Source organism: Ailuropoda melanoleuca, chromosome 15 (genome assembly GCF_002007445.2).
Source record: "Ailuropoda melanoleuca isolate Jingjing chromosome 15, ASM200744v2, whole genome shotgun sequence".
NCBI classification, from domain to species: domain Eukaryota; kingdom Metazoa; phylum Chordata; class Mammalia; order Carnivora; family Ursidae; genus Ailuropoda; species Ailuropoda melanoleuca.
The window spans coordinates 34,717,582-34,728,110 of record NC_048232.1 but is presented as its reverse complement, the minus strand read 5'-3'; the positions used below and the strand labels follow the sequence as shown (position 1 = coordinate 34,728,110).

The 10,529-nt window shown below is 52.7% G+C and overlaps 1 protein-coding gene across 4 annotated transcripts in view; it reads right to left on the bottom strand.

Annotated features, from left to right (window-relative positions):
- Nucleotides 1–2,826: 2,826 nt before the first annotated feature.
- The window catches only part of OS9 (OS9 endoplasmic reticulum lectin), a 30,655-nt gene continuing 22,952 nt past the window's right edge, over nt 2,827–10,529 (bottom strand). The window contains exons 6-15 of one of the 4 annotated variants that reach the window (XM_034644315.1): nt 7,756–7,966; nt 7,534–7,638; nt 7,225–7,325; nt 6,995–7,046; nt 6,240–6,328; nt 5,736–6,014; nt 5,314–5,503; nt 4,211–4,375; nt 3,926–4,038; nt 2,827–3,622 (exon numbers count right to left, since the gene is read on the bottom strand). In XM_034644315.1, coding sequence (XP_034500206.1) covers nt 3,497–3,622; nt 3,926–4,038; nt 4,211–4,375; nt 5,314–5,503; nt 5,736–6,014; nt 6,240–6,328; nt 6,995–7,046; nt 7,225–7,325; nt 7,534–7,638; nt 7,756–7,966 — 1,431 coding nt within the window. In that variant the 3' untranslated portion in view covers nt 2,827–3,496. The remainder of the gene's footprint in view (nt 3,623–3,925; nt 4,039–4,210; nt 4,376–5,313; nt 5,504–5,735; nt 6,015–6,239; nt 6,329–6,994; nt 7,047–7,224; nt 7,326–7,533; nt 7,639–7,755; nt 7,967–10,529) is intronic. The other 3 variants (XM_002916021.4, XM_034644316.1, XM_034644317.1) reach the window with 3 other exon arrangements.

Genomic DNA, 10,529 nt, shown 5'->3' with positions numbered 1-10,529 from the left:
ATTTTGACACTGGGCCCTCCACTTCATGGCTAGGTGGCCTTGGGCAGGTTACCTTGGTGGCGTCTGTTTATTGGTCATCTGGACAATATCTGTTCAGAGGCACCTGGTGAGGACTCCAACACTGGCCTTGGAGGGCAGCCCTAGGGGCCTGGTGCCGGAAGTAGAGCTCTTTACAGCAGGGGCCTGGAGAGAAGAGGTGGGAAATCTCGCAGCCACAGAAGTCCCTGGTGTCCGCACACTCCGTGCCCAGCTGACGTGGTAGCCATCTGCCCACCTCCATGTCATCTAAGCCACCGAGGCCAGGGCTGCCCCCAATAACTGCAGCACTTCCTGGTTCAGCATGAAGCCCACCCTGCTGTTTCTCGTGTGCAGCAGAAAGCATTTGCCCTGATAGAGGGGCTGGGTGGAATGGTGTTGGCCAGCTGCCAATGCAGGCTGGGCACAGCCACCACGTGTCATTCAGTCCATGGCCCTGAGTCTTCTGGAAGAGCCTCTGGTAGAGGCTCAAAACCTCTCAGCCCCACAAGGACGGACAGCTGCGGGTGTGCCATCAAGCTGACAAGGTGTGCTTGCAGCAGTGGGTCCAGGTTCGATCACAGGGAGGCCCTAGTTCTCCAGGATTCTAGGCTGCCGACCGCCCAGCACAGCGGCCTGACGTAGGAAAAGGTGAGCTCGGGGATGCAGGTGTGGTGACAGGTACAGCTGCAGGTGTGTAGTGTGGGGAGGCACATCAAAGCGAAGGGGGGGGCGCCTGGGTGGCTCAGTCGGTTGAGCGTCAGATTCTTGATTTCGGCTCAGGTCAGGATCTCAGGGTGGTGGGCGTGGAGCTTGTTTAAGATTCTCTCTCCTCTCTCCCTCCCCTGCTGCCCCTCCACCCCCTCCCTCTCTTAAAAAAAAAAAAAAAGGAAGAGAGGAAATTAGCAAAAAAGACTCCCCTGGAACACCTGGCCATTCAGTCCCTCATAGACCCTGGACTCCCGCAGTCCGTCTCCACTTCACGTCTTGGTGGCAAAAGTTCACTCCCTTCCTCAGAAGCTCGAGTGTGAGAGAGTCTGTGGAGGAAGCAAGGGCCCCGGAGAGCATGCAATTACCCCAGGGAACCGCAGGCCCATGGGGAGTTCCTTTCATTTCCAGCCAGAGAAAGGTAGTCAGGGTGTCAGCAACCCCCACGGCAAATCCCAACACTCAGTAATCCACCGGCTGCTTTTATCATTGGCCGCATCTTTGGCCTTGTGGGAAAGGTGAAGGGTGTAACGGATGGGATGACAAAATGTCAAGCCCTCCAGGCTGTGCACAATAGGACTCTAGAAGGAGACTCTCCGGGGGGCTGAGGGGAGCTGCTGCCCTTTTACATCCCTGCCACCTTCCCAGCTCAGCTCGGGTGTCCTCACCTGGATTCCTGCCCCCCCCCCCCCGTTGCCACACACCCTGCTCCCCTCCTTTTGTTTGCCTTAGCGCAGCTGGAGCAGACCAACTTTCTCCGTGGGAGTTTCCCAAAAACCAAAGGAAAGCAAAAAGGAATTTCCTATTGAAAGTACAAGATGATTCAATCTAGCGAGGTTTCCAGACCTCGGTTTTCTGATGATCTTAAGAGTCCATCTTCATCAAACCAAAGATCACTTTCCTGCCCCAGCCCCTCCCCGCTCTCCCATTCTAAAAGATTCCACTGTACCTTCAGATCAGCTTTTGAGATTCCTTCTAAGACTCTTGCCTCTAGGTACCCTGTAGTCCCTTCACAACTCAGGAGCTGGTTCGTGAGAACTTACCGAGCACTTCCTGGGGGCCGGGTGCTGTGCTAAGAGCACGATACACAGATTTTGTTCAATACTCACAACCACCATCGGAGGCCAGCGTGATTATCCACAACTTACCCCTGAGGAAACAGCACTTGAAAAGTTAAATAACTCGTTCACAGCCCCGCTGAGTAAAGAGAGGAGTGAGGATTTGAACCCAGCATTCCGACCACAGCTGCCCTTGAGGGAACGTCTCAGATCTTGCACTGGGGAAGCGTTCCTCCCCGCAAGATACCCAAATGGATCTGGGGAAGCAGGATTTCACAGGTCTACACATTCACATTTCTCCATAAAACAGTGTAAGCATAACATGCGGAGCAAGCACCCGTCTACATTCAGAAAGAAGAGGGTTGGTCTCAGAAACTTCCTTCAACAACAACTGAATCCCGCTTTGACATCTGGAGACCCAGGAGTTCAATGGCCTCTAGCTCACCTGGGAGCCGGTGGCATCTTCAGCAGAAAGACTGTGTATCTCAGAGATGGAGAACAAGGGAGAAAGGGGGAGACGAGGGGCCCCATGTCTGCACTTGGCAACAGGGAGGAGATGGAGAGACCTACCCAGACCCACCTACCCTGGGCACAGTAGGAAGCTGGCACAGGTGGGCGGCAGTGCCCTCTCTGGGCCTGGCAGAAGTGACACAGTGTGGCAGGTGGGCGCGGGGGTGCGGGTGGCAAACAAAAGCTGTAGCACGCTGTGGGGGGAGGGTTCAGCTGGAGGCTCCCATGATGGGGTAACTTTGTGCTGTGCACTCGGCTTCTGGGATGTGAGGCCGGAGAGAAGGAATAGAAATAGAGGAGAAAAAAGAGGGCAACACAGAACTACAAGTGTTTCAGTCCTTGGCAGGTCACTGGGCTTTGTTTCTCTGTCCTGGTCTCTTCCTGTGCACTCCAGTCCCCACTGGGGCCACCTGGGGGGGGAAGCGGAGTCCAGAACGGGATGGGAGAGTGTGCACTCCACCCTGAGGACAACATGAGGCCTCATGCCCATTAGAGCCCCCACCCCACCTACCCCCTGAGAGAAAACACAGATTGATGGATTGATGGTCCAGTCCTTTATTGAGAAACCTGATTGTTCAAGAACATGGTAGGTCGTTCTGTACCCCACCCTTTTCAGTGGGATCGTGTCAGAGGTGGTGGGCAACTTTCTCTCATTTCCTCAGAAACAGAGGCGAAGGCACCTCAACTCGGAAGCCCGGATTGCAGGGAACAGTGTGGGCAGGGAAAGGAGCAGAGAATCCCAAGCTGATCCAAGGGAAGGGGGTGGCCCTGAAGAGCAGCTCAGGTGGGGTGTGGAGCCTGCTGAACTGCCCCACTCTTCATGCTCTCCCCACCCTCCTTCACTCAAAAGATCTCACCAATTCTCTAGGGAGGGAGGTGAAAGGAACCTACAAGTTAGGGGACTGGTATGGGGGAGCCAGGGAGAAAGGAAGGGGCTGTAGGGAGAAGCCTGGGAGAGCAAACCCCACAGGCCCGCGAGGTCTTGGGTGGCTCTGAGCAGTGGTGGCCAGGGCGGGGGCGGCGTGCTCACCCCACCGCCCCTCTACACCCCCAGGCAGGAGGTGGCAGGAGGCGACAGGAGGCCAGGTCCACAGCTCAGCTCTACTCTGCTGTTTTGCCTTCAGGGCCCCGGGGTGCGGGTGGGGGGAGGAGGCAGGACCAGTCTAGGCAGGCTCTGGACTCCTTGGCCGAAGGTAGAGGTGGTCTCAGAAGTCAAACTCCTCCAGGTCTCCTGTGCCCTCCCCGCCACGAGAGCCCCACACGCGGCGGTAATTGCTCTCCAGCTCCTTCTGCCGTTGCCGCTCTTTCTGCGCCTCCTCTGCTCCCTGCACCTGCGGGGCAGGTGAGGAGGGGTGCAGTGAGCGGGACAGGTGAGGAGGGGTGCAGGGAGCGGAGTTGCAGGCGGTGAGCCAAGGGCGGCGATGGAGGATGGGGGGACTGGCCACGTGGGGAGGGCGGGGACCGTACTTTGTACTTCACAAGGGAACACCCACCCAGCCGCCAGAAATTCCAGCAGCTCAGAGGTGGCGAGGCTGGGACTGGCCAGGAGGCCCCTGGCCATGCTCTTAGTTCCACAGTGCGCTAGAGCAGGGAGAAGGCTTGGAGATCCGGCCCGGGGGTAGGCTGCCTCTCACCAAGATATTGAAGAAAATCTCCTTGAGGTTTCTCGTGTCCTCGTCAGTCAGCCAACGTGCATCCTCCTCTGTCCCTTCTGCCCCTGGTCGCACGATTTTGATTTCAATTTTCCCTGGAAAGGAGCCGAGTGGGCAGTGAGAGGAGAGGAAGGATGGGAGCCTCTGTGCAGGGCCCTCTGCCTCCCAGGTCCCCAGCGAGGCTTCCAGTCCGCCTTGACCCAGCCCCTCCACCTCAGGCAGCAGGCCCTGCCAACAGCTCTTAAGCCAGCCAGCCCCAGGGCCCACCTTCCGCTGTGAGCCCCTCCCTCTCCAGCAGCTCTTTCACCAGCCCCTCGATTTGTTTCAGCTGTGGGTTTTCCCGGTTCATCTCGAGGACAGTCAGATCCTGATTGGGGCCTCCGTGACGGAGCCTGGTGACCCGGACCCGGACTCTGTGCTCAGGATCCTTCTCTTGGAGGGGGGACACACAGGGAGACACAAAGCAGAGCCGTGACTCCGGCTTAGGGGCCCGAGGTGGTCACCCTCCCTAAGCTATCTGCTGGTTTGGGCAGTTTTGCATCACAAGCACAGAGATGAACCAGGGCCCAGAATACATCAGTGCCCTCCCCTTCGAGCCTATAAAGCTCTCTCCACCAACGCACCCTCCCTGTTCCCTCCGGGCCAATAATTCTCTGCCTGGGCGCTACCGGAAAAATGACTGTGTTTTCTGAAGTAAAAATCAGGCCACCTGGGCCAACAAAGAAGTTTTGTTTTAAGAAGCAGGTAGGAAAACTGTGCTTTGGTACTCCACATGCTAGTACTCGAAAGACATTCCAATGTTCATAGAGATAGTGGGATGGACGGTTTGAAAATAGAGCATTCCATTTGGAATGCGTGATCTCATACGACCCTGTGGAAGGGAGATCAGGGGGTGCAAGAAGAAGCAATAACTTCAAGTCTGTCCAGGCAACCGGCTTAGGAATAGCTAGGCCTGCCTATTCACACCCCACCCGCTGGGGTCTCTCCCAGTGCAAAGGGCTCACTGTTGATAACCCTCGTCCTTCCCCGCTGTGTGGTCTCCAGCACTCAGGCCCAGCCGCAGTTGTTCCGTTACTGTCCCTGACCACCCACTGTGCGCCAGGAGAGTGCTAGGCACTGGGGGCACAGAAGCAAGCCAGAAAACAAGACAGACATGCTTTAGAAGCTGCTTCCCAAAACGATGAATGAATAGGAGGTAACCAGGCAAAGGGACAGAGGCCGTGCGAAGGCAGGAGTAAAAACAGTGTTCCAGAAAGAGGGAAGGGAGTAAGCTCCCTCAGAAGGGAAAGAACATGATGCCCTCCAGAGTCCACAAGCTGAGGGACAAAGACAATGGGCTTGATTGCCCCTCCCTGTCTGACAGCTCTTACCTGCTGTTTGGGGGGAGGGGGGAGGCTTTTTGGGGACGACCCTCCTTTTCCTGTGCTTCTTCACCAGCTCTGGACTCTGTTTTTCCTCCAGCCTTTTGATGAGTTTGTTGAGAGTGGATGTCAGGGCCAGCATTGCGCGATCACGCTCGGATTCCTTCTTCAACCCGTCTGGGTCCAGCTCCTTCTCTGTCTGGAATGCCCAAGGCAGGAGTGGAGAGTCAAGGGTCTGGGGAGTGAAGGTCAGTGGTCCATGCTCTACAGGACAGTGACAGCTAAGTCTCACCCCCTCTCTGATCCCCTTTCCCTACTGTCCCCCCCTTTCGTTAAGTAAACAGCCCCTGGACGCTGCGCTTGGTTCCCTTTGGGGCCCTCGGCCAGCCCCAGTAGCAGCCGGCTGCGGAAGCGTGGGGAGCTGCGCATACCTCCTGGATGATGTTCTCCAGTTCCCGCTCCATGCCGGCCTTCACCTCCGAACGGAGCTGCTCTCGGTCAGCCGGGAGCAGTATCCCTTCCAGCTCCTTCTCGAACTCTCCCAGTAACTGCTGTTCGTCCTCCTCCTCCTCGTCGTCATCCTCCTCCCCCTCCTCCTCTCCCACCTCGTTCTGATGGTCCGCGTCACTCTTCCCCTTCACCTCTGCGTCCCTTCGAGAGACTTCGGCAGCATCTTCTGCAGGCCGCTCTGGGCCTCCGTTTGGCCTCCCCTGCATGGATGGGGACCGGAAGAAAGAGGTGGACAGCTGAGGTTTCAGGGGAGACGCACGGGCGGCAGACACACAGTGGCCAGAGTGCGGTAGCGGGGGTCTCAGGAAGAGGAAAGAAAGGGAGTCGGCTCTGCTGGGCTAACTTCAGGCTCAGGTCAGGGCCGACTCTCTAAGTGCTCCCAGCAGGGAGGCAGGGTCTCCCCCTCCCTTAAGCGGGGCCCATACCTTTTTTGTGCCACCTTTCAGCTCCTCTATCAATCGAATCAAGTCCGCAGGACTCCGGATGACTTTGACCTGCACATTGTTCTGAAAATCTGAGATGAAAGAGCAGGAGTGAACCAGTTGTGTCCTAAATTCTATTTTGATTTCCTGAGGAGAGGAGCTGAGGAGACCAAGGACAGACACGGTCCCTGCCTCCAAGAGCCACCTGTCTGGTGAGTGAGATAGGGGCCGCCCCGCCCCCCAGAGAGCACTGTGAGTGCGTGATACTCGCAGGTGAGGGAGGGGATACTGACAAGCTGCTCGCCCCCACTGGCAGCTGCTCTGGGTTTTAGGGCCACATTAGAGATTCTGGGGCCACAGGCTCCTCCTCCTGGCTACTGCTCTCCCCTTTCCACAGACACAAACCGTTCATTGTCTACTCTGTTCCAGGCACTCTGCTATGAACTACAGACTCGTTCCATTTAACCTCACAACCACCCTGTAAGGTAGGGGTATTACCCGCTGTTGGGGGTGAGGAAATTGAGGCTAAGTGAAATCACCCAGGATTACAAAGTCAGCAAGAAGCGGAACCACTGTGTCCTGCTATCTCCCTAGAATAGAATGGCTGTCTGCAAATAGTATTACCTCCTATAAAAATGAATTTGACGCTGGCCTGGAGGCCCAACCTCCCCAACCAGTGTTTAGCTCCACCCCACCCCCACCCCTGCCAACCCCAGAATACATTCAACCAGTAAAGGAGATGTGGAGGGTTCGTTCACCATGGGGAGGGCCCGGAGCTGGATCTGCTGCCTCAAGGTTTGGTTCCTGCTCCTGGTGAGGAGAAAAGGGCAGAGTCAAGTACGCCAGCTTGTTTATGCCTACCACACTCTTAAGGCGGTGGTTCTGGGTAGATCCTTGCCTCCCTAGACAGGGGTAGGTCATCTCGTGATGACCTCAGCTCGCCCAGGGCCAGCCTCATCAGAGAAATGGCCGGGAAGCTGGCTCTCACCTCAGCCTGAGCCTCCTCCGCCCCAGGGGTCTGCTCCTCTGGCTCATGAAGCATCTTCCAGAAATCTGATTCCTTACTGTCATCCTTGGTGGAGCGTGCACCTGGGATACAGAGAACAGGGAGGAATCTGAAAGGAGGGGAGAAATGGAAGGGAGCAAGTAGGATGGGGTGCATTCTCCTTCACTACTGCTAAGGAATCAGGACCCAGAGTACTTCCTCCCCGTCCCCAACATCAGTCCAGGACAGTAAGACTGGGGAAGGGAAGGCACGGGCGGGAGGTTTCGTGGAACAGGGGCCACAAGGTCCTACCTGCTCTCTTTGAGGGCACCGCTCCCGCCTGGCCCTCACTCCACACCTGCGGCTCCAGGTCTTGCTGCTCCTCCGTGACTTTATCTCCATACTGCCTTGAGTCTACTGAGAAACAGCATGTGGGCAGGATGAGGCCTCGTGCCTCTGGGCTCTCAGCCCCCTATCTTCTGCTGCTCCCTGCCCGTGTCTCTTCCTCCTCTCCTTGCCCTTCTCACTACTCACCAGTTTGCCTCTGAATGTAGGCCATGTACTCCTCAGGCTGCAGGGCAGGGTGACAGAGAATAGCCTGGGGGGCGGCGCTGGGGGGAGGACGGAGGAGGGGGTGGGGGCAGAGCCGAGGAGTCCGAATGGTCAGCACATAAGAGCAGGACAAGGGCTCGTCCACACGATCGATGTAGTCCCCCGAAATGCCAGCACCCTCGTCACAGAGGAACTGCCAGGACAGAGAGGGCGAACAAATAATAATTACCACTAATAACGAGCTTTTGTTCTTGGAGCAGCTGCCTGTTTTCAGCGCTTACTGCGCGTCTGGTTCTGCGCATACATTGTGTGAATGACACTTTACAGACATGAGCTCTGTTAAGTATCACAGAAACCTAGGGAGGGAGGGATTAGTACCTCAACTTTGTGGCTTAGGTTTGCTGCAGATAAGGGACATGGTCAAGTTGACCCCTGGTAAGTGGTCAAAACAGGAAGAGAATTCAGGCAGTTTCCCTGGAGGTAACCAGCCAGTCTGTGGTTCACATCCTTGCTTTATGTAAATACAACGTATATATACTTATACGTATTTGATAGATATACATATATATACATATATACAGCTGACCCTTGAGCAAGGCAGGGGGTTGGGGACACTGACCTCCCCCACCACAGTCAAAAATCTGCCCAGAACTTCTGAGTCCCCCACAACTTCACTACTAATAGCAAGAGCCACAAGAGATCACTTGTTACTGTGACATACAGTCTACTGGAGGCAAACTGCTCATGGGGGATGATTAGCATCGTGGAGTTTTAAGCCGATACCTGCAACACTTGAGCTCATCCCAACAGCAACAGGAGGCGGCTAGGTGCTAGGGTTCTATGCTGTCATGATTCGACACTGCATCCTTATGTGTGTGTACATTTTTCTCTACTGTGAAAGGCACCATATATGGTCCATAAGTCTGTGCATAAGTTTTGATAAATTTTAACTTTTATAATAGATTTGTGTATATTTTATGGTAGCAAATGATAAAATAGACTACTACCTACATATATTTCATGCATTCATGACATACCTAACTTAATTTTCTCAATATTTCTAGGCTTATGTGGTTCATCTGTGAGTTTTTTCAAATTGTCATAATTTTCCAAAATATTTACTGGATAAAAAAAAACCCGGCTTATAAGTAGGCCCACACAGTTCAAACTTGCGTTGGTCAAGGGTCAACTGCCCTTATATGTATTTGAAATATATATGTGCTTTTGTGTGTGTATGCATGTATGTGTATGTATATGATTTAAATTCTTCTCTGCAAAAGACAATATTAAAAAAGAAGAAAAGACCTCAAATCAGTAATTTAACCTTCTACCTTAAAACACTAGAGAAAGGAAAGCAAACTAAAACCAAAGCAAACAGAGGGAAGGAAGTAACACAGATCAGAACAAAAATAAGTGAAACAAAGAATAGAAAAACAACAGAGAAAAATCAATGAAACTAAAAGTTGTTTTGAAAAGATCAGTAAGTGACAAAACTTTAGCTAGACTTACCAAGAAAAAAAGAGAAGACTCAATATAATCAGGAATGAAAGAGGGGACCCCACCACTGACCTTACAGAAATAAAAAAGTATTGTAAAGAAATACTATGGACACCTGCGTGCCAACAAATCAGATAACTTAGATGAAATGGACAAATTTCTAGAAAGACACAACTACCAAAACTGACTCAAGAAGAAATAAGCAATATGAATAGACCCATAACAAGTAAAGAGATTGAATTAGTAATCCAGAAACTAACCACATAGAAAAGTCTGGGCCACATGGGTCTGCTGGTGAATTCTACCAAATATTTAAAAAACAATAAATACCACGGGGCGCCTGGGTGGCACAGCGGTTAAGCGTCTGCCTTCAGCTCAGGGCGTGATCCCGGCGTTCTGGGATCGAGCCCCACGTCAGGCTCCTCTGCTATGAGCCTGCTTCTTCCTCTCCCACTCCCCCTGCTTGTGTTCCCTCTCTCGCTGGCTGTCTCTATCTCTGTCAAATAAACAAATAAAAATCTTTAAAAAAAAAAAAATAAATAAATAAATAAATACCAATCCTAATCAAACTCTTCCAGAAAAAAGAAGAGGAGGGAATATTCCGCCAACTCATACTACAAAGACAGTATTACCACCCTGATACCAAATCTAGACAAACCTATCACAAGAAAAGGAAACTATAAGCCACCATCTCTTATGAATAAAGACCCCAAATTCTCAACAAAATACTAGTTAATCAAATTTAGCAACATATAAAAAGGGTTACACACCAGACCATATGGATTTATCCCAGGAGTGCAAAGTTGGGCTAACATAAAAAAATTAATTAATGTAATTAATACACCCTATCAACAGAATAAAGGACAAAAACCATATGATCATCTCAATGGATGCAGAAAAAGCAGTTGATAAGATGTGACACGTCCTCATGATTAAAACATTCAACAAACTTGAAATAGAAGAGAATTTCATCAACCTGATAAGAGGCATCTATGAAAAATCCACAGCTAGCATTACACTTAATGGTGAAAAACTGAATGGTTTCCCTCTAAGATCAGGAATAAGACAAGGATGGGGTGCCTGGGTGGCTCAGTTGGTTGAGTGTCCAACTCTTGATTTTTCAGCTCAGGTCATGATCTTGGGGTTGTGAGATCAAGCCCCACGTTGGCTCCAAACTGGGTGTGGAGCCTGCTTGAGATTCTCTCTCCCCCCTCCCTCTGCCCCTTCCTCCCACCCCCACCCCCAGATCTCTCTCTCTC